Source organism: Sinohyriopsis cumingii, chromosome 4 (genome assembly GCF_028554795.1).
Source record: "Sinohyriopsis cumingii isolate HCF-2022 chromosome 4, ASM2855479v2, whole genome shotgun sequence".
Taxonomy (NCBI): Eukaryota; Metazoa; Mollusca; class Bivalvia; order Unionida; family Unionidae; genus Sinohyriopsis; species Sinohyriopsis cumingii.
The window spans coordinates 6,571,139-6,595,941 of NC_142964.1; the positions used below are offsets into that span (position 1 = coordinate 6,571,139).

Genomic DNA, 24,803 nt, shown 5'->3' on the forward strand with positions numbered 1-24,803 from the left:
AGATAAGTATACATGTAACTTTTTTAAAATACAAGTTTGCCTAAATCAATGAATTTAGAACTTATCTCGTGCATCTTGATATGTCTCAGAGTTGTAGGTCGGCTTATACGCGGGTCATGCACTTTTTAGTGTTTATACCTGTTCAGTTTGGGGGTCGGCTTATACGTGAATGGGCTTATACGCGAGTGTGTGTGTGTGTGTGTATATATATATATATATATATATATATATATATATATATATATATATATATATATATATATATATATATTTTTTTTTTCTTTTCTCTTGTATGAATATGTCCTCTATTTGTCAGTATCAGTTTAACATTGGTTTTAAGCAATACTTTTTTTTTTTAAAGTTGTAAAATCAGTATTACGTTATAAACATATTTTGTATGTGCATAATTTGTTTAACTAATAGGAGTAATGAGATTATAGTCTTATAAGTTGGTAAAATTTTCTGTCTTGTAAATAATGTATGTTATAAGCACATTTTGTACGTGTATACAAATTACTATATTCATGTCCATTGTATTCATACCTGAAAGTGTATGTTTGGATGGAGATACATGTAGTGTATTTTGGCCTTATGAATTCAAAAGAGCACACTGTAATTAATTTTAACTAATAAGAATAAGGAGATTATAGTCTTGTAAGTTAGTAAAATACTTAATAAACAACCACTTATTTTTTTTTTTTTACTTTCTGCAAGTTCTGTATAAAATGGCAGTCATGAAAATTTCTATATTATCATGCAACATCCCATGTAACATGTACATTTAGCCAAGGTGCAGGTAACTTCATACCATACTGTTAATCCAAATCATGCAACATCCCCTTTAACATGTACATTTAGCAAAGGTAATTTAATGTGGCCAATTAAACATTGCTCTGATTATTAATAGACAACACACTAATGCATTAATATTGATGTATGACCCTTCTTTACAACTGAATCGAACAAACCATGAGCATATATGACACCATGCATAATATGTGAGTACTTCTATTTTTAGAAAGAGGGATTTTCTTAACATAACCACTCACTTTCTAGCTTCATTAAAACAATACATTGATAGGACTGTAAATTTATAGTTACATCATTTTCCTACGTACTTGCAGTTTTGTTGCGCACTGGTCAAATAGTATTTGCTTCGCTGCTTTGTTGTTATTTCACTAAAATGAATGTCAGAAAATAACCTTGACAATACAAAGTTGCAGCACTTCTCGAATTCCACAAAATAGAATTTTTCCACGTGTTTCTGACCTACATGATTATATTATTCGGTTAAATCTGCTATCACATAATATTAAGATATTGTTTTTAATGACTTGTACATTTTTCTTCAGCTGAATTATTTATGAAAACAAAAAGTAGCATTTCCTTGACAGAGCAATGTCTACCATTATATGTTATTTATGAAAAGAGAAAGAGGCATTTCCTAGATGGAGCAATGTCTGCCATTATAGGTTATTTATGAAAAAAAAGTGGTATTACTAGACAGAGCAATATCTGCCATTATAGGTTATTTATGAAAAAAAAGTGGCATTACTAGACAGAGCAATATCTGCCATTATAGGTTATTTATGAAAACAGAATGTGGCATTTCCTAGACAGAGCAATGTCGGCCATTATAGGTTATTTATGACAACAGAATGTGGCATTTCCGAGACAGCAATGTCTGCCATTATAGGTTATTTATGAAAACAGAACATGGCATTTCCTAGACAGAGCAATATCTGCCATTATAGGTTATTTATGAAAATAGAAAATAGCATTTCCTACACAGAGCAATATCTGCCATTATAGGATCACTTACAGTTTCATACTGATTTTATAAGGAAAATAATGCAAACATGGCAGTTAAAAATCTTCATTTCAACAAATTAAATTTAGGTGTTTGCTACCAATTATATTCCTAAAACACCAATTACTATTTACATATTGATGTTTAAATATGGAAACAAAAGTTGGTATGTTTCCATCGTCAAATGGCAGGCCTAACTTGTGGAACTTGAGCAGTGATAACGTGATTTGGAATGAGTGTGTGGTCAATCAGCTATTAAAACATGCCTGTGAATGTGACAATGTTTGGTTGTCTGCACAATTGGTATCAACATTGCATACAATACATCTTGCCTTGGATTATAACACTACACTGTGTCCTAACTACAGTGAGGGGGCATCTCGAAAGTCATAAACTACTGTTAAGTCTTAAATAAAACACATGGTGAGGTCGGTTTTATTTTCCTTTCAGAAAATGATGAAGTTATATCTTTTGGGTGACTTAGTTGCTCATTTCGCCTGGTAGCATGACCCCTGTATACATTGGTGTGGGTATTTAAATCTCACCCTTCATTTGGATTTTCCTATCCCATACAAGTGCATATCTCACATTGGCAAACTGTGTCACACAAACATAGGAATGAGTTGAAAATGTAATATTGATGTCTGCAAAGATGTGTTTTTCTAGCTTCTTTGCTCTAATAAAGACAATGTAGATCTGTATCAACAAATAGTGCTTGTTTTATCAGTGTTTATCCATTTGTGAATAGTTGATGAATTGTGACAGTAGAAGCTGATTAAAACTAGAAGAAGAAAAAAAATGAAACTGCTTTTCATCTCTTCAGACTAAAGGGGCATAAATGAAAGTACATGCAAAATGAAAGTACATGCAGAATGAAAGAACATGCAAAATCCAATTAATATTCACAATAAATTTATTTCCAACAAATACTATCTGAAGCAAATGCTTGACAGAAATTTGTTCTGTTTAAAATAGGATGGTACACATTTATATTCTACATTAACATCTGAGATATTGTTATGTCTACAGCATTAACTAATGTTTTACCTCAAAGAGTAAAATCAGTTTGAATAAATGGCAGTATTTTTTTTATAATTACGGATAAGAACCACCTTTAGTGCTACTAATGTCAATACTAAGTAGGTATTTATTAGGAAATCTTTTCTAGGAGCTGTTCTAGCAGAGTTGGAAGAGCAGTGGACTTGTAACCCAAAGGTTATGGGTTTCATACACACCGAGGCCTTAGCATATCTTTGGAAATGGCACTTAGCTCCATTTCCTGATACATGTTAAAAGTGATGTTAAAACTAACAGAATCAAAATTCCTATTTTTTACATTAAAATACCATAAACTGCACTAGTAGCTAAACCCTTCCAATAATTGACATTGTTAACTGATGATCATTAGTAAATTATCCAATTCTATCAAAATATAAGATCAATATTTTTTAAATTCATGATTTAAGAAGTTTTATATTTTAATCAATATATTGCTTCTAGGTCTAGCAATACTGCGCCATTCTCATGGAATACTGAGGCAGCATACAATAATAATATAACAAGGGGAGATCACTCTGCCCATTCCATAATATAATACCATATGTGCTCTTATAAGTTGAGTCAAACTCCAATCTGCCATAGCATAATGCTCCTACCAATCAGGGTCGTTGCTGTTTGTTCTACTGATTACTCTTAATAAACTGCATAGACCCATATATGTCAGTGCATTATGCTACTGCAGATCTGGGTCTATGCAGTTTTCCATTTGGACTCATAAGTGAGTATAGATGGTACATGGAGTAAGTATAATCATGCTTGATACAATGCCCATTTGATAAAAAAAATAAAAATATTTCATTCATTCCGACTCATTTTATTATCAGTCACTTGTGATTGTATTTATTTCAACATGGAGGCAAAAACCGAACATTAACCAAAAGTACATTTCAGCATGATAAAAAACATGGCAGTGCTTGTGGAAGAGAGACAACCTTTACAACAGGATCTGCTTTTCACCACTCATTCTTTGAAGTTATAGACTAAACATGTAAAAAAAAATATTCACAAAAAATATATGAGGAAAACAAAAAAGAAAGTATCTGTTCTGAATTTTTTTGTACCCATTCAAGGTTTTCAACTCATTTCTTTCATATACATATATATATATATATATATATATATATATATATATATAGGGTGAAACCACTCAAAACTAAACACCTCAGTAAACCTGAATTTCCTCAAGACCTAAATGTTTTTTTAGTCCCAATTTTTTCCTTCTTTAATATCATCCTTCTTTCCTCCAGTAAACAAAAAAAAAACAATTTCTAATACCAAAACAAATTTCAATCCCAAATGTCAATTTTACGCTTCCCCTCACCTTGAAAATATATTTTACCTGCTTAATTCCTAACAAACTCTGGAACAGATTAATGATGGTTTTCGAGTAAAGCTATAGGCCGATCTGTGAGACAAAGACCCAGATAATATCCCATCAAGGGTATATGAGACAAAGACCCAGGTAATGTTCCATCATGGGTACATGAGACAGAAAACCAGATAATGTCCCATTATTTTGTCTCATGTACCCTTGATGGGACAAAGCAATAGTTTAATAGTCAGATTCACTCAATGACATACTGAAGTTTTTGATGTTATAGAGAGATTGAAAAACTAGAGCTTTCTAAGGATGAGCATTATCTGGCTATTGCAGAACAAATGCATCATTCAAACACCGCTCCAGGTCTTCTTTATGCCAGGATATGACACAACAAACGGAATCATTCAGACACAGCTCCAGGTCTTCATTATGCCAGGCTATGGCATAACAAACTGAATCATTCAGACACAGCTCCAGGTCTTCATTATGCCAGGCTATGGCATAACAAACTGAATCATTCAGACACAGCTCCAGGTCTTCATTATGCCAGGCTATGGCATAACAAACTGAATCATTCAGACACAGCTCCAGGTCTTCATTATGCCAGGCTATGGCATAACAAACTGAATCATTCAGACACAGCTCCAGGTCTTCATTATGCCAGTCTATGACACAACAAACTGAATCATTCAAACACTGCTCCAGGTCTTCTTTATGCCAGTCTATGACACAACAAACGGAATCATTCAGACACAGCTCCAGGTCTTCATTATGCCAGGCTATGGGATAACAAACTGAATCATTCAGACACAGCTCCAGGTCTTCATTATGCCAGGCTATGGCATAAACTGAATCATTCAGACACAGCTCCAGGTCTTCATTATGCCAGGCTATGGGATAACAAACTGAATCATTCAGACACAGCTCCAGGTCTTCATTATGCCAGGCTATGGCATAACAAACTGAATCATTCAGACACAGCTCCAGGTCTTCATTATGCCAGGCTATGGCATAACAAACTGAATCATTCAGACACAGCTCCAGGTCTTCATTATGCCAGGCTATGGCACAACAAACTGAATCATTCAGACACAGCTCCAGGTCTTCATTATGCCAGGCTATGGCACAACAAACTGAATCATTCAGACACAGCTCCAGGTCTTCATTATGCCAGGCTATGGCACAACAAACTGAATCATTCAGACACAGCTCCAGGTCTTCATTATGCCAGGCTATGGCACAACAAACTGAATCATTCAGACACAGCTCCAGGTCTTCATTATGCCAGGCTATGGCATAACAAACTGAATCATTCAGACACAGCTCCAGGTCTTCATTATGCCAGGCTATGGCATAACAAACTGAATCATTCAGACACAGCTCCAGGTTTTCATTATGCCAGTCTATGACACAACAAACTGAATCATTCAAACACTGCTCCAGGTCTTCTTTAAGCCAGTCTATGACACAACAAACGGAATCATTCAGACACAGCTCCAGGTCTTCATTATGCCAGGCTATGGGATAACAAACTGAATCATTCAGACACAGCTCCAGGTTTTCATTATGCCAGTCTATGACACAACAAACTGAATCATTCAAACACTGCTCCAGGTCTTCTTTAAGCCAGTCTATGACACAACAAACGGAATCATTCAGACACAGCTCCAGGTCTTCATTATGCCAGGCTATGGGATAACAAACTGAATCATTCAGACACAGCTCCAGGTCTTCATTATGCCAGGCTATGGCATAACAAACTGAATCATTCAGACACAGCTCCAGGTCTTCATTATGCCAGGCTATGACATAACAAACTGAATCATTCAGACACAGCTCCAGGTCTTCATTATGCCAGGCTATGACACAACAAACTTAATCATTCAGACACAGCTCCAGGTCTTCGTTATGCCAGGCTATGACACAACAAACTGAATCATTCAGACACAGCTCCAGGTCTTCATTATGCCAGGCTATGGCATAACAAACTGAATCATTCAGACACAGCTCCAGGTCTTCATTATGCTAGGCTATGACACTACAAACTGAATCATTCAGACACAGCTCCATGCCTTCTTTATGCCAGGCTCATGAACTATGAACATTATGAATTATACAGAGTATTTAAACATTGTGGAATATCATTCATAATTTCAATAGGCTTATAGTAAAGTTACAAAAGTACCATATCTCATTTCTCAGATGTTTCTTGTGACGAATATCATATTTCGATGTGGAAGAACTGTATTTATTTACACAGGAGCATGTGATTTTCAAAGTAACATACATTCTTCAGGTAATTCATTGAATATATTTAAACAAAATAATAGCACTGTTAATGTTATGCACTCTTACACACAATGATGCTCTCATAATTACATTCTCTCTCTCTCATCTCATAATAGTTTAGAAAAATACTTTTATCACACAACCAAGTGAATCAAAAACTTCTAAAAACTGAATAAAAATGATGAGTTCCAAGGGTTGCCAGTTTTGAGAGGTTTCACTACATACATGATTGAAATCTGTTTTTAGACAACACTATTTTATGTTGACACAAGTGACAGTAAAATACTATCAAGTTCAAAACATGAATTCTTAAGCAAATTATGCTCTGAATGCATACCTGAAAATTATGCTCTGAATGCATACCTGAAACCTTCTTTAAGGCAAATGTTGGGGTGACTTCAAATGTCTTTTATGTAGTCAGAAGAGGGGTCAGTGAATGTAACCCAAAATAGTGATCTCATACAACTGAGAATAAATCATCATGTAAGCCAAAAGAAAATTACTGGGAATTAAAATGTGAATCAAAGAAAATAAAAAGTTTTGTTTGAAGCATTTAACACACTTTAAAAACAAAAATAGTTGGTAGACTTAGTACTGTCAAATATCATCAACATACACACACATATGCATACAAATATGTACATACTCAACATACACACACATATGCATACAACATATGTACATACTCAACATACAATCACACATGCATACAAATATGTACATATTCAACATACACACACACATGCATACAAATATGTACATACTCAACATACACACACATGCATTCAGATGTGTGCATGCTTACATACTATACTTACAAAGACAATAAATAAAATATACACCATGTTTCTGTCTTTAAAATTTATTGGACAGTGAAATATGTTAACTAGATACCATGTTTCTGTCTTTAAAATCCATTGGACAGTGAATAGTCTTAACTACATACCAATTTTTCTGCTATCAATGGTTCAGCGGAGGATGGGGTTTGAAGGTAATACATTACCTTAGTCTTCATGTTTGCATCCATCAGAAAATGGAGGAGGTACTGTTCTTCAAAACCAAAAGATTTTTTTAAAAATTTCGTAGAACTGAAAATAATCTTTTTGAATTTGCACTGTCAAACATAAATGGCCACACTAGTTAAAATGTCAAATCCTGGTTTCCCTGAAAATAGGTGACAGCTGTCCAAGTTAACATGATGTTTACAGTATATACAAATTCTCGTCCACAGAGACAATAAATGAAGGCTCAGATGACATATTGGTCAAAACACTGTTACCATAGTGATATATTCTGAAACAGTAGGAGCTATAAGGAGCATATATCCAGATTGTGAGCTGCATAGATCCAGACCTACAATTACAAAATACACTGACAAATCAGATTGATACAGACCTACTATTACAAAATACACCGACAAATCAGATTGGTCCAGACCTACCACACTTTATACACTGACAAATCAGATTGATCCAGACCTACCATTATACAAACACTGACAAATCAGATTGATCCAGACCTATCATTATATAATAAACTGAACAATCAGATTAATCCAGACCTAACATTAAATAATACACTGACAAATCAGATTAATCCAGACCTACCATTGCATAATACACTGACAAATCAGATTGATCCAGACCTACCATTATATAAACACTGACAAATCAGATTGATCCAGACCTACCATTATATAATAAACTGAACAATCAGATTAATCCAGACCTACCATTGCATAATACACTGACAAATCAGATTAATCCAGACCTACCATTGCATAATACACTGACAAATCAGATTAATCCAGACCTACCATTGCATAATACACTGCAAAAATCAGATTGATCCAGACCTACCATTGCATAATACACTGGCAAATCGGACTGATCCAGACCTACCACTGCATAATACACTGGCAAATCAGACTGATCCAGACCTATCATTACATAATATACTGACAAATCAGATTAATCCAGACCTACCATTGCATAATACACTGCAAATCAGATTCATCCAGACCTACCATTGCATAATACACTGGCAAATCAGACTGATCCAGACCTATCATTACATAATACACTGACAAATCAGATTAATCCAGACCTACCATTACATAATACACTGACAAATCAGATTAATCCAGACTTATCATTACATAATGCACTTGACAAATCAGATTGATCCAGATCTACTATTATATAATACAATTACAAAATGGGGCCCCGAGTGGCCGAGTGGTCTAAAGCGCTCTCCATCACGAATCACTGCCATCTCACCTCTGTCTGCATGGGTTCGAGTCTCGGGCTCAGTCAATGTGGATATGTGAGAAAGCTTGCCGGTAGCTTCTTGTGGGTTGGTGGTTCTTTCCGGGGTTTTCCCGGGTTCTTCCTCCACCATTAATACTGGCCGCCATGTATAACCTATCTTGTGCTGAAAAATGGCATTAAACCCTATAACAACAACAACAACAATTACAAAACAGGATCTTCCTGTTGTATTAAAATAATACATAGAATAACCAATACACACCTTTCTCTTCTGGAACATTATTCTCAGAATGTTTTTAGCATCACAGTCAATCTCACTCTCAATATCTCCAAAAACCTGATATGATATTTACAGTGAACAATTTTCATGGAAATATGGCAGTCTTGTGGGGGTGAGGACCAAGTTTAGAAAAATCTGAAAGGTCTGCATTTCTAGCTCTTTCTAAATAACGTTATTGACTGTCAAAATGTTGGATTATGAGCTTGTGTTTTCTGCTCATTGAAAAAAGTTTTGAGAATATAGGATCTGGGTTGATGCAGTTGGGTACAAGTTAGATACAAATAGTTACAGCTTTACGCATTCTGTTGCCACAGTAAATGACTAGAGAAAATTCTTAAGAATGTCAGAACACCTGTGAGCATGTTTCACCAGAATCCCTTTCATGATATCTGTGATACAAGATCCTGTATGTAACTCTTGGATTCACCTTTTTCCAACCCTGTCACCATGTCCTTAATCCCTAGATTTAAAGCTGCCTGGTACTGAATCTTGACATCTTTGCAGAGTGATAGGAGTTTCTTAATGCTGTTGATTGCAAAGCTTGGCCTCTCAGACTGCTGCTGATATCTGAAATGATGGCAAAATGAAGTTTTTCAAAGTGATAGTTTCTTGATGCTCTTGCTTGCAAAGCATGGCCTCTCATACCATTGCTGAAACCTGGAAATTTTTATGGTACCATATTTTCACATATATAACCTGCAGGTTATACAAATAATTGTTTCTCTGGGGAGGGGATGTGGGGATTTAAAAGGGTGTGGGGTATGCACAAACTTTAAAACATGAATGCTAATTTCTTTAAATAGTTTATTACATGCAATTCAAAGCTCCTTCACAATGGCATAGTTCTATTCCCATGGACTGGTAAGCCACAAGTTACTGTTTTTGCCACTCTCTAACAGATTTCTCATCTACGGAAAACTCCTTGCCTTCTGCCTTATTTTCTTTCTCTTTCATCAAATGCACTAGTCTCAATTTAAACTGCTGTATATGATTTCCACTTTCTCAGGGTTAGAAAATGTAAATGGTTTAACACTACTGTACATTGCAATTGTCTGAATGCAACAAGTACACATAATTTAAAGGGTGTAGGTCACATGGTGGGTAGCTTTTTATCAATCTATGCCTGTATGTGACTTCCACGTGAAAATTATCAAAACATTCTAAACATCAGACTTTATACATTTGTTGGGATCAAACACAAAAAGAAAACAACACAAGTCTGGATTGCTTTAATCTGCTTCTTGGCAGAATGTAAAGAACTCTGATGTCAATTATTTCATCAACGGTTAATTTAGGTGTTTCTTCTCCTAAACCATGTACTCAAAAAGAAGCTGACTGCAGAGTCAACTAGCAGAAGCTCTTCTAATACCATTTTAGCAGCATTGTCTAATTAATACAGACATACATAAATATTCAACTTACTGTTAAGCATACCTTTTTTATTTATTATTCATTCTTCATTCACAAGTAAACAACAGGTGATTTTAAGTACCTACACAATTATAATAGAACTGACAACTTATAAATCATTTGATGCAAGGAAAATACAATTCATACAGGCTACATGAAAAAGTGATTCAGATGAATCCAATTTTTATTAAAATGTTTTTGTACCACTTCAAAGTAATTTGTATGCTCTTGAAAGGTGCCATGGTCAGCTTTGCATAAAAGGTCAATGATCTATGTACATAGCATGTTGTATATTTCATCTGCCAGTTGATTAAAATGTCAAGGCAGTATCAGTTCACATCATGTGATTAGCACTGCGCTTTGTAAAACTGATTCTTGAAATGTCACTTGTATTACACAATGAAGTACAAGTTTTGATTTGCTTATGAATGTAAAACATGACAGTAGCTCTGTAGTTATCATAGGTGGTTTTGTTTCCTCTTAGGGAAATGCAGTAAAAGTCATCTGACTTTTTGGAACTAGACTGTACTGATAATTCTTTAAAACTTAATGCACTTCTGTATAGTTTAGTCAACTGTTACCTATCATGCTAACACTATTTTTTCTGGAATTGTAACACCTTAGTATATTATCTACAGGCCAAGTCATACTATTATGCGTCCAGTGATCTTCATTTATGGCCCAGGCCAATACTGGCATTGGGACTTAAGATCATGTACTATTATGTGTCCAGTGATCTTCATCTACGGCCCAGGCCAATACTGGCATTGGGATTTAAGATCATGTACTATTATGCATCCAGTGATCTTCATTTATGGCCCAGGCCAATACTGGCATTGGGACTTAAGATCATGTACTATTATGCATCCAGTGATCTTCATTTATGGCCCAGGCCAATACTGGCATTGGGACTTAAGATCATGTACTATTATGTGTCCAGTGATCTTCATCTATGGCCCAGACCAATACTGGCATTGGGACTTAAGATCATGTACTATTATGCGTCCAGTGATCTTCATTTACGGCCCAGGCCAATACTGGCATTGGGACTTAAGATCATGTACTATTATGTGTCCAGTGATCTTCATTTACGGCCCAGGCCAATACTGGCATTGGGACTTAAGATCATGTACTATTATGCATCCAGTGATCTTCATTTACGGCCCAGGCCAATACTGGCATTGGGACTTAAGATCATGTGGACAATACATGGATGTGAGATATAGACAACATTTTTTTCCAAAATTTGTGACTTTTTGTGGTTAATACATGGGTGTGGATTATATTTGTGTACAGGTTATTTAAGTGAAAATACAGTAAAGTACATTTTTTTGAGAATACTTATCCAATCATAATACTTTAAGAGAACTACAAATACCTACCAAATCCAGCCCTCCCAAAAAGAATGACAATCAGGCAGAGTGATCTCCCTTTGGTATAGGAAAGGGTACCAAATCCTGTGAATATCTCAGTTACTCCTGAAGTGTAAGGCACACTCTCTATGGATGGAACTGCAGGGAGGCTGGAATGGTGTATATGCATTATGATTGGGCAAGTTGTTCTCGAAGAAACATATTTTACTAGAAACAACTGGTCTTATCTATGACCTTATATATGACCCTGAGATGGAGTGTCCAGAATAGACCTGAAATATTACCAATATCTAGTTCAATGGAAGCCTGTTGTTGGTCAGGAAAGTAGGGGCACCAAGAGCAATATTGATCCATCATGGTGACTGCAAGTAGATGGGTCCACCAATAAGAAATATATTGCTGATTTTGCCTGCCAACTGCCAGTGTAGTAAGGAAGCAGGACTTATAAGATGGGTGAACTAAGTAAGCTCGTAAGAGCAGTTCAAATGGTGTCTTGTTCTGCCAGGTTAACACCCATGATAACTTCCACTTGGGCAATGGTCCAATGTCATTGGTCAGATGGAATCCAAATGAGTAGGAGATAAGAAAGGTCTTTGGTTTGTCTGATATCCTGTCTTCCATGATAGTACAGTATGCTGGTGATCACATAATGGCAGGTTTATCTGTTTCTCTTAGAAAAGCCATATGACGTTAGCTGTTGAGTTAAGGGTGCCAATATTGGTACAAAGTGCTTTTTTCACTTCTGAGAGATTAAATTCCCTTGCCCTCATATGCCTCCATAATGGATAGCCATCTCACCTGAGGTATTCCACCACCTGTTGTGAAAACTGTTCTTAAAGGCGTATTTCATAAAATCCCAACATGCAGGTTCAGTAACTCTGGGTTCAGGTGAAACATCTGCCATCATGATTCATATGAGGGAATATCTCCATTCTGGCAATCATGTCGCAATTGATAAGGCCGCTCCAATATTTCCCATTTGAGGGTAGTAATTAGGATGAGGGGACAGGCAGATTTGCTGATTCCTGTATCCCCTTCCAGATCAGAGGTGTGGGAGGAGCGTATACATTCAGCCATTCCAATCTACAGAAAGAGCATAGATTATTCAGGCCATTAGTGTCCAGAACTGGTGAGATGAAGGTCAAGGTTTTGGCATTACACCTTGTCACAAATCAGTCCATCATAAGTCGAACCAATCGAGTGTTTATTGAGTGAAAACTGATGGATGAAAGGACCCTTTCAGGTGTATTGCCGATGCAAATTTAAAGTGGTTTCCCTGCCTTTGAGATGCAACCTCATATTGTTGCCAAATGTGAGAGCTGGTACTGTGGTCAGAGGTTCTGTCTCAACTTGGACCAAGTAATCATTGTTATGGGAGCCCATGATAACACCATGAAAGTGACCATGGACAAAAACGTCTGCTATGGTAATGAGCAAAACTCGGCCAGTGAAGGGATTCTCTAGCAAAAGTACTGCTCCAAATAACATGGAACCTACCATTGCATATTTCAATTCTTGTTCCTGGACGCATTCTTTATGCTTAAACATTGACTGAATCTTGAATGGGTACATGGTCAGAAATGTTCCTGTTCACAAGGAGATTGCATAGTCTCCACAATGGATGGCATTAGGACTCAATTTTGCATTCCATCACAAACTCAAAAGCTTAAAAGTTGGTTGAATGTGCTTAAGTTGAGGACCAACTAATAAATGCTGTGCTGTAGATGAAGAACTCTGGCCAAAAGCTTAGTAGGGGCACTGAATCATTCCCAGAAAACTTGTTTAGGTCCCCAAGATGTTATTGTAAATATTCCCCAATCAGTCACGAAAGATTGGTGACTTCTCCCTACTGGGATCATTGATATGGATATGGAGGGGAGGAGGGCCTGTATGTGTATCACTGATATATATATGGTCACATGGAATGTTGGTGAAAATGATGAAACTCTCTATTAAGGCATAATGATAGGTTTTAGAGAAGAAACTAGTAAAGCTAGTGAAATGAAACAATGCTGTTAGAAAACAGTAAGGCATGTTTGCTAAAAGACTAACCACAACTGATACTAAAAACACAGATGACTTTTTAAGGTAGTGAAATGGATAGGTACACTGTATTGCTGCAATGGATCCATGCACTGTAGATGGTGACATTTGACTGAAATGGATGCAAACAATGTAGATGACTTTTTACAGAAATGAATGGATGTATGAAAAATAGATGATGACACCTTTTTACAGTACTGAAATGGATGCATGCAAAAAAAATGATGACTTTTTAAGTGCTGATTGGCTGCATGCTATGTAGATAATGACCTTTTACAGTGCTGAAATGAATTTATGTAATGCAGATGATGGTGATGACATTTTACAGTACTAAAATGGATGCATGCGATGTACATGATGACAACTTTACAGTAATGAATGGAGAAATTCAAAGTAGATGATAACTTTTTACTGAAATGGACGCATGCAATGGAGATGGAAATGACTTTTTACAGTACTGAAATGGATGCATGCAATGGAGATGACTTCCTAAGTACTGAAATGGATGCATGCAATAAAAATGGAGATGACTATTTACAGGACTGAAATGGATGCATGCTATGGAGATGACTTTTTACAGTACTGAAATGGATGCTTGCAATGGAGATGGAGATGACTTTTTGCAGTAGTGAAATGGATGCATGCAATGGAGATGGTGATGACTTTTTTTACACTAATGAAATGGATGCATGCTATTGAGATGGTGATGACTTTTTTACACTACTGAAATGGATGCATTCAGTTGAGATGGTGATGACTTTTTTACACTACTGAAATGGATGCTTACAATGGAGATGGAGATGACTTTCTAGAGTACTGAAATGGATGAATGCAATGGAGATGGAGATGACTTTCTACATACTGAAATGGATGCATGCAATGGAGATGGTGATGACTTTTTTACACTACTGAAATGGATGCATGCAATGGAGATAGAGATGACTTTCTACATACTGAAATGGATGCATGCAATGGAGATGGAGATGACTTTCTACATACTGAAATGGATGCATGCAATGGAGATGGTGATGACTTTTTTTACACTAATGAAATGGATGCATGCTATTGAGATGGTGATGACTTTTTTACACTACTGAAATGGATGCATTCAGTTGAGATGGTGATGACTTTTTTACACTACTGAAATGGATGTTTACAATGGAGATGGAGATGACTTTCTAGAGTACTGAAATGGATGAATGCAATGGAGATGGAGATGACTTTCCACATACTGAAATGGATGCATGCAATGGAGATGGTGATGACTTTTTTACACTACTGAAATGGATGCATGCAATAGAGATGGAGATGACTTTCTACATACTGAAATGGATGCATGCAATGGAGATGGAGATGACTTTCTACATACTGAAATGGATGCATGCAATGGAGATGGTGATGACTTTTTTACACTACTGAAATGGATGCATGCAATTGAGATGGTGATGACTTTTTTACACTACTGAAATGGATGCATGCAATGGAGATAGAGATGACTTTCTACATACTGAAATGGATGCATGCAATGGAGATGGAGATGACTTTCTACATACTGAAATGGATGCATGCAATGGAGATGGTGATGACTTTTTTACACTACTGAAATGGATGCATGCAATTGTGATGGTGATGACTTTTTTACACTTCTGAAATGGATGCTTACAATGGAGAATGAGATGACTTTCTAGAGTACTGAAATGATTGCATGCAATGAAGATTGTGATGACTTTTTACAGTACTGAAATGGATGCATGCAAAGGAGATGGAGATGACTTTCCACAGTACTGAAATGGATGAATGCAATGGAGATGGTGATGACTTTCTACAGCAGTGAAATGGAATGAATACAAATTTAATTTTGCAAGTTAAATCCAAGGAAATGTCAAGAATTTAAGAAATCTGTTTAACACAAAGGTTTTGGTCTGAAGTATTAATTCTTATTAAAACAGACCTTTCCAATGTGTCAATCAAACTTGTTCACCACCTACTTATCTAATTACCTATGGTCAATGGAATGGCAATCAGCAATGGTCAACAAAGATTAGTTTGTATCATGCTACATACTGTTGGCCAATATGTGGATAACATTCTTACAACTCTAGATTAAAATATAGGAAATATATAGCAACTTTGAACCAAAATCTCTATGAAATTACTGCTTTGATTTTACAAACATGTTTTTCTTTTAGATGATATAATAAGCCTGTAAAATATCATATTTTCTTTGCATTAGGAAAGATTTTCTTATGTAAATGAATGTGGACTGGGCTTAGAGAAAATTTCATAAAGGTCCATGGTGTACAACTACCATATACAAATTGCATCAAACTGCAAAGAACACAGACTATTATTATTCTGTCACATAGGCTGCTGGCAAATCAGGATCAATGTTGTGTTATGTATATTGAATTAAATTGTTTGTCTGTTAGTTTTAATTTTTTTTGTTTTTCATTACATGTTACTGTAATGTATTGTTTGTTTACTGGACTTGACCAAGTCCAAAACTGAGTTCATTTCTGCTTGACCTGATGTACTTTTGTAATTTTTTTTTTATTTCATTTATGTAAACAACTGATAATAGTTTCATTATTCTCTATGTGTATGAGGTCATTAACTGATTATTCAGGTAAACAAGAAGTGGTAAATATGTTGATCATGGCCCTGGCTTTTGGAGATTCCTATGTGAATATAATAGGGTATGTGTTGTAAATAAACAAGGCTCATTAAGATTATTCATGACGGTGAGTTTTCATTAGGTAAAGGTTGTTTTTAGAAAATGCTAATGTGACCTGAAGTCAAGCAGGGAACTATATTATCTTGTGACTGTAAGGATTTTACCAGTCATGCTTTAACATCTAGCACTTCAGGATGTATTATCTTGTGACCAGTTTGGGCTGAATTTTATTTTCTTCAAAATATTAAATTCAAGTGATTATTTTCTCTGGAAATACGAAAGTACTCTGATAAAATTCTTGGATAAAGACATTCAATGGAATTTATACTAAATTCAAACCTGGAATAATATTTCTGTGATTCAACAAGAGAATGCTGACACATCAGAACTTCGCTGACCATAACAGACATGTCCTCGCCTTCAATTTTGGATCTCATCGGGACTTGAACTCAGTTTCTTTCAGGACTTTTTATTACTAGGACTTGTGTCTTCAATTCTTGTATTATTTTTGGATTTAATTTGCAATACTGTAAGTTTTTTTTCTTCTCATTTTTCACTTTGTATTCTAGGGAAATAAATTATTTGTTAAATTGTACAAAGCTTGTTGTTTCACTCTTTTCTGTTACTTATTTTAAGGAACCATTCTGGTGGCCTAGTGGTTAGAGTGTCCGCCTTGGACGCAGGAGGTCATGGGTTTGATCCCCAGCCAAGTAATACCAAAAACTTACAAAAATGGTATTAACAGCTGTCTGCTTGGCGCTCAGCATTAAGAGGTCAGTGCTAGGACCGGTCAGCCTGGTGTCAGGATAATGTGACTGGGTGGGACATCATGCTACATGTCTGCGGCATGATGCCCCAGTGCTAGACATCACTATACACTGCCACACTGCAGAAAGTAGTCATATGACTGAAAAAGTATTAAAGCTATATCAAAAGTCAAAATCACACACACATGCATACCTGTATTAACACTGATGTTATCCACATGCACACCTGTATTAACACTGATGTTATCCACATGAATACCTGTATTAACACTGATGTTATCCACATGCATACCTGTATTAACACTGATGTTATCCACATGCATACCTGTATTAACACTGATGTTATCCACATGAATACCTGTATTAACACTGATGTTATCCACATGCATACCTGTATTAACATTGATGACTAACCTTTCTATGGCCTCCTGTATAAGGGCAGGGGTCAATCTGAGCATGGACCTAAACTCCTGAAGGTACTTGAGATCCCCTCTTAGTATGACATTATTACATAAAGCTGATCCCCATTTGTCCTTGATGCCATAGGCCTCACTTACAATGAAAACCTAGAAGTAGACAAACAAATCAATCTTCATTCTCTACAAAACAAGTACAAATAAATACATGTACTCAAATATATGGCAACTTATGCTGATTTTCATTGCGTTCTTTCAATATAGAATAAAGACACATGGTCCATACACACATGCTATCATACAGTATGAACATAACCTAAAATTGTTACCATATGCATTTGCTTATAAGTTGAGTCAAATTACAAACAACAAAGATCCTGATCTGCCATAGACCAGGGTCTATGTTGTCCAATCAACTGATTACTCTGAACTGCACAGACTCACATCTATCAGCACATTATACAACGGCAGATCTGGGATTGTGTAGTTTGCAGCTGGACTTCTCTTATAAATGAGTATATATAGTAATTTTAACAGTAAAACAAGAAAATTGCATTCAAAATTATAGCAAACAAATGTTTACTGTACACAGATTCATTGATTGATTCTTACCTACTTACTACAAATCTTCGCTTGTGTAATTTAATTTTAGTTTAACTTGAACTTTGTTGTGAAAAATAAACTGATTTTATGGAATTTTATTTTCTGTGTAATAAAAGAGGCTGAAAGGCTGTCACTGGCATTAGAATTTAACACTGGAAACAAACAGATTCCATATCCACACTGGCATTAGAATTCAACATTGGAAACAAACAGATTCCATATCCACACTGGCCTTAGAATTTAAAATTGGAAACATATTCCATATCCACAATGGCATTAGAATTTAACATTGGAAATAAACAGATTCTATATCCACACTGGCATTATAATTTAACATTGGAAACAAGCAGATTCCATATTCACACTGGCATTATAATTTAACATTGGAAACAAACAGATTCCATATCCGCACTGGCATTAGAATTTAACATTGGAAATGAACAGATTCCATATCTACTTTCTTTTCTGCTTGAGATCTGTACTTCCTTGTTCCTGCCTCTATGATAACTATTTACCTTTTCTAGTTTCTATGAGTCTTAACTGAACTTCATATACCTCTGAAATTTCATGATATATTTTTGACTTGTAATCATCAACCTTGATTTTAATGGTTTGAGACCTGTGTCTGACTTTACTTTTTCTTCATTCTTTTTCTTTCTGTCTTATTATTCTATGCCATTTTATAAGAAAGCTTGCATTTCATAAATATAAATAAATGATAGTGAACAAAGAAGAAAATGGTGATCTAAATGTGAAGCTTACCTCTGAGAAAATTGAATGTTCAGTGATCAGTTGAATGGCTCCTTGCTGAGTCAGGTTGATGAATATCAGACTGGTTGTAATGTATTTTAATTGCAGAGCAACAAGTCTGGCTTTCCTAATACAATTCTGTGCATGACGCAGGCAGTTTTCCTATGAATTAATATAAAATATACAAGCATAAAATGTTCTCTGGCATCAAATAAGTGCTTATTACCCTCATATTTTTGCGTATTATTCTGAAAAGTGTTTTGTCATTTGCATCTATAACTGTTGTTGATACTTGCTTATTAGTTGAGTCAAACAGCAAACAACATAGAACCTGAACTGCCATCACATAATGCACCTGTAGATCAGGGTCTGTGTAGTTTGTTCTACTGATTACTCCCAACAAACTGCACAGACCCAGATCTGCTGGCACATTATGCAACAGCAGATCTGGGTCTTTGCAGTTTCCAGTTGGGTTTGTCCAGTAAGCAAGTACACAAGGTATTTTGCAGATAATTCTTTCAAAGGAACATGCAGGAATCTTGAAGAAAGAAAGTCATAGAGAAGTCTACTACAAGGTACAATACTAAATTATGGACTTCACATTGTAAAACAGCTCACAGTGGTGATAAAACTACTAAGAACAACTGAAATTATTCCAAACAGCTTGAAATGAAGAAGCTGGTGATGTCCATTCCAAAAATGAAATGAATAGCTAAAAGATACTATAGTATTTGCATACTTTCCTGTTTGTTTGTACTCCCCTACTGACTTAAAAATGTAGAGCATCAAAGATATACAAAACTGTACAAAACATTTCATTCAAGAATTTTTAAGTTCCAACCTGGTTGTTGCCATGGGGTCCCAAAAACTGTCAATATGTTGATGTTTTAAATCAAACACGAGTTCCTTTAGTAATACCATTGCCATACCTGCATGGATGGGTCTTTTAGTAATATAATTGCCATACCTGCATGGATGGGTCTTATAGTAATACAATTGCCATACCTGCATGGATGGGTCTTTTAGTAAAACAATTGCCATATCTGCATGAATGGGTCTTTTAGTAATACCACTGCCATACCTGCATGGATGGGTCTTTTAGTAATATAATTGCCATACCTGCATGGATGGGTTTTTAGTAATACAATTGCCATATCTGCATGGATGGTTCCTTTAGTAATACAAATGCCATACCTACATGGATGGGTCTTTTCGTAATATAACTGCCATACCTGCATGGATGGGTCTTTTAGTAATATAATTGCCATACCTGCATGGATGGGTCTTTTAGTAATACCACTGCCATACCTGCATGGATGGGTCTTTTAGTAATACCACTGCCATACATGCATGGATGGGTCTTTTAGTAATACAACTGCCATATCTGCATGGATGGGTCTTTTAGTAATACCACTGCCATACCTGCATGGATGGGTCTTTTAGTAATACAACTGTCATACCTGCATGGATGGGTCTTTTAGTAAAACAATTGCCAAATCTGCATGGATGGGTCTTTTAGTAATACCACTGCCATACCTGCATGGATGGGTCTTTTAGTAATATAATTGCCATACCTGCATGGATGGGTCTTTTAGTAATACCACTGCCATACCTACATGGATGGGTCTTTTAGTAATACCACTGCCATACCTGCATGGATGGGTCTTTTAGTAATACAACTGCCATACCTGCATGGATGGGTCTTTTAGTAAAACAATTGCCAAATCTGCATGGATGGGTCTTTTAGTAATACCACCGCCATACCTGCATGGATGGGTCTTTTAGTAATATAATTGCCATACATGCATGGATGGGTCTTTTAGTAATACAACTGCCATACCTACATGGATGGGTCTTTTAGTAATATAATTGCCATACCTACATGGATGGGTCTTTTAGTAATACCACTGCCATACCTACATGGATGGGTCTTTTAGTAATATAATTGCCATACCTACATGGATGGGTCTTTTAGTAATACCACTGCCATACCTACATGGATGGGTCTTTTAGTAATACAACTGTCATACCTGCATGGATGGGTCTTTTAGTAAAACAATTGCCAAATCTGCATGGATGGGTCTTTTAGTAATACCACTGCCATACCTGCATGGATGGGTCTTTTAGTAATACAACTGCCATACATGCATGGATGGGTCTTTTAGTAAAACAATTGCCAAATCTGCATGGATGGGTCTTTTAGTAATACCACTGCCATATCTGCATGGATGGGTCTTTTAGTAATACAATTGCCATACCTGCATGGATGGGTCTTTTAGTAATACCACTGCCATACCTACATGGATGGGTCTTTTAGTAATACAACTGCCATACCTGCATCGATGGGTCTTTTAGTAATACCACTGCCATATCTGCATGGATGGGTCTTTTAGTAATACAACTGCCATACCTACATGGATGGGTCTTTTAGTAATATAATTGCCATACCTACATGGATGGGTCTTTTAGTAATACCACTGCCATACCTACATGGATGGGTCTTTTAGTAATACAACTGCCATACCTGCATGGATGGGTCTTTTAGTAATACAACTGCCATACCTGCATGGATGGGTCTTTTAGTAAAACAATTGCCAAATCTGCATGGATGGGTCTTTTAGTAATACCACTGCCATACCTGCATGGATGGGTCTTTTAGTAATATAATTGCCATACATGCATGGATGGGTCTTTTAGTAATACAACTGCCATACCTGCATGGATGGGTCTTTTAGTAAAACAATTGCCAAATCTGCATGGATGGGTCTTTTAGTAATACCACTGCCATACCTGCATGGATGGGTCTTTTAGTAATATAATTGCCATACATGCATGGATGGGTCTTTTAGTAATACCACTGCCATACCTACATGGATGGGTCTTTTAGTAATACAACTGCCATACCTGCATTGATGGGTCTTTTAGTAATACCACTGCCATATCTGCATGGATGGGTCTTTTAGTAATACAACTGCCATACCTACATGGATGGGTCTTTTAGTAATATAATTGCCATACCTACATGGATGGGTCTTTTAGTAATACCACTGCCATACCTACATGGATGGGTCTTTTAGTAATACAACTGCCATACCTGCATGGATGGGTCTTTTAGTAATACCACTGCCATACCTGCATGGATGGGTCTTTTAGTAATACAACTGCCATATCTGCATGGATGGGTCTTTTAGTAATACCACTGCCATACATGCATGGATGGGTCTTTTAGTAATACCACTGCCATACATGCATGAATAGGTCTTTTCGTAATACCACTGCCATATCTGCATGAATGGGTCTTTTAGAAATACAACTGCCATATCTGCATGGATGGGTCTTTTAGTAATACCACTGCCATACCCGACAGATGGGTCTTTTAGTAATATCACTGCCATACCTACATGGATGGGTCTTTTAGTAATACAACTGCCATACCTGCATGGATGGGTCTTTTAGTAATACAACTGCCATACCTACATGGATGGGTCTTTCAGTAATACCACTGCCATACCTGCATGGATGGGCCTTTTAGTAATACCACTGCCATACCTGCATGGATGGGTCTTTTAGTAATATAACTGCCATACCTGCATGGATGGGTTTTTAGTAATACAATTGCCATATCTGCATGGATGGTTCCTTTAGTAATACAAATGCCATACCTACATGGATGGGTCTTTTAGTAATATAACTGCCATACCTGCATGGATGGGTCTTTTAGTAATATAATTGCCATACCTGCATGGATGAGTCTTTCAGTAATACCACTGCCATACCTGCATGGATGGGCCTTTTAGTAATATAACTGCCATACCTGCATGGATGGGTTTTTAGTAATACAATTGCCATATCTGCATGGATGGTTCCTTTAGTAATACAACTGCCATATCTGCATGGATGGGTCTTTTAGTAATACCACTGCCATACCTGCATGGATGGGTCTTTTAGTAATACAACTGTCATACCTGCATGGATGGGTCTTTTAGTAAAACAATTGCCAAATCTGCATGGATGGGTCTTTTAGTAATATAATTGCCATACCTGCATGGATGGGTCTTTTAGTAATATAATTGCCATACCTGCATGGATGGGTCTTTTAGTAATACCACTGCCATACCTACATGGATGGGTCTTTTAGTAATACCACTGCCATACCTGCATGGATGGGTCTTTTAGTAATACAACTGCCATACCTGCATGGATGGGTCTTTTAGTAAAACAACTGCCAAATCTGCATGGATGGGTCTTTTAGTAATACCACTGCCATACCTGCATGGATGGGTCTTTTAGTAATATAATTGCCATACATGCATGGATGGGTCTTTTAGTAATACCACTGCCATACCTACATGGATGGGTCTTTTAGTAATATAATTGCCATACCTGCATGGATGGGTCTTTTATTAATATAATTGCCATACCTGCATGGATGGGTCTTTTAGTAATACCACTGCCATACCTACATGGATGGGTCTTTTAGTAATACCACTGCCATACCTGCATGGATGGGTCTTTTAGTAATACAACTGCCATACCTGCATGGATGGGTCTTTTAGTAAAACAATTGCCAAATCTGCATGGATGGGTCTTTTAGTAATACCACTGCCATACCTGCATGGATGGGTCTTTTAGTAATATAATTGCCATACATGCATGGATGGGTCTTTTAGTAATACCACTGCCATACCTACATGGATGGGTCTTTTAGTAATATAATTGCCATACCTGCATGGATGGGTCTTTTAGTAATATAATTGCCATACCTGCATGGATGGGTCTTTTAGTAATACCACTGCCATACCTACATGGATGGGTCTTTTAGTAATACCACTGCCATATCTGCATGGATGGGTCTTTTAGTAATACAATTGCCATACCTGCATGGATGGGTCTTTTAGTAATACAACTGCCATACCTACATGGATGGGTCTTTTAGTAATACAACTGCCATACCTGCATCGATGGGTCTTTTAGTAATACCACTGCCATATCTGCATGGATGGGTCTTTTAGTAATACAACTGCCATACCTACATGGATGGGTCTTTTAGTAATACCACTGCCATACCTACATGGATGGGTCTTTTAGTAATACAACTGCCATACATGCATGGATGGGTCTTTTAGTAAAACAATTGCCAAATCTGCATGGATGGGTCTTTTAGTAATACCACTGCCATACCTGCATGGATGGGTCTTTTAGTAATACAACTGCCATATCTGCATGGATGGGTCTTTTAGTAATACCACTGCCATACATGCATGGATGGGTCTTTTAGTAATACCACTGCCATACATGCATGAATGGGTCTTTTAGTAATACCATTGCCATATCTGCATGAATGGGTCTTTTAGAAATACAACTGCCATATCTGCATGGATGGGTCTTTTAGTAATACCACTGCCATACCCGACAGATGGGTCTTTTAGTAATATCACTGCCATACCTACATGGATGGGTCTTTTAGTAATACCACTGCCATACCTACATGGATGGGTCTTTTAGTAATATAATTGCCATACCTACATGGATGGGTCTTTTAGTAATACCACTGCCATACCTACATGGATGGGTCTTTTAGGAATATAATTGCCATACCTACATGGATGGGTCTTTTAGTAATACCACTGCCATACCTGCATGGATGGGTCCTTTAGTAATACAACTGCCATACCTGCATGGATGGGTCTTTTAGTAAAACAATTGCCAAATCTGCATGGATGGGTCTTTTAGTAATA

At 36.5% G+C, this 24,803-nt stretch overlaps 1 protein-coding gene across 2 annotated transcripts in view; it reads right to left on the bottom strand.

Moving 5' to 3' along the window:
- Positions 1 to 7,325: 7,325 nt before the first annotated feature.
- The window catches only part of LOC149800574 (spatacsin-like), a 174,567-nt gene continuing 157,089 nt past the window's right edge, over positions 7,326 to 24,803 (bottom strand). For both annotated transcript variants that reach the window (XM_089954521.1, XM_089954520.1), the window contains exons 40-42: positions 19,078 to 19,227; positions 17,711 to 17,862; positions 7,326 to 9,596 (exon numbers count right to left, since the gene is read on the bottom strand). In XM_089954521.1, coding sequence (XP_089810647.1) covers positions 9,410 to 9,596; positions 17,711 to 17,862; positions 19,078 to 19,227 — 489 coding nt within the window. In that variant the 3' untranslated portion in view covers positions 7,326 to 9,409. The remainder of the gene's footprint in view (positions 9,597 to 17,710; positions 17,863 to 19,077; positions 19,228 to 24,803) is intronic.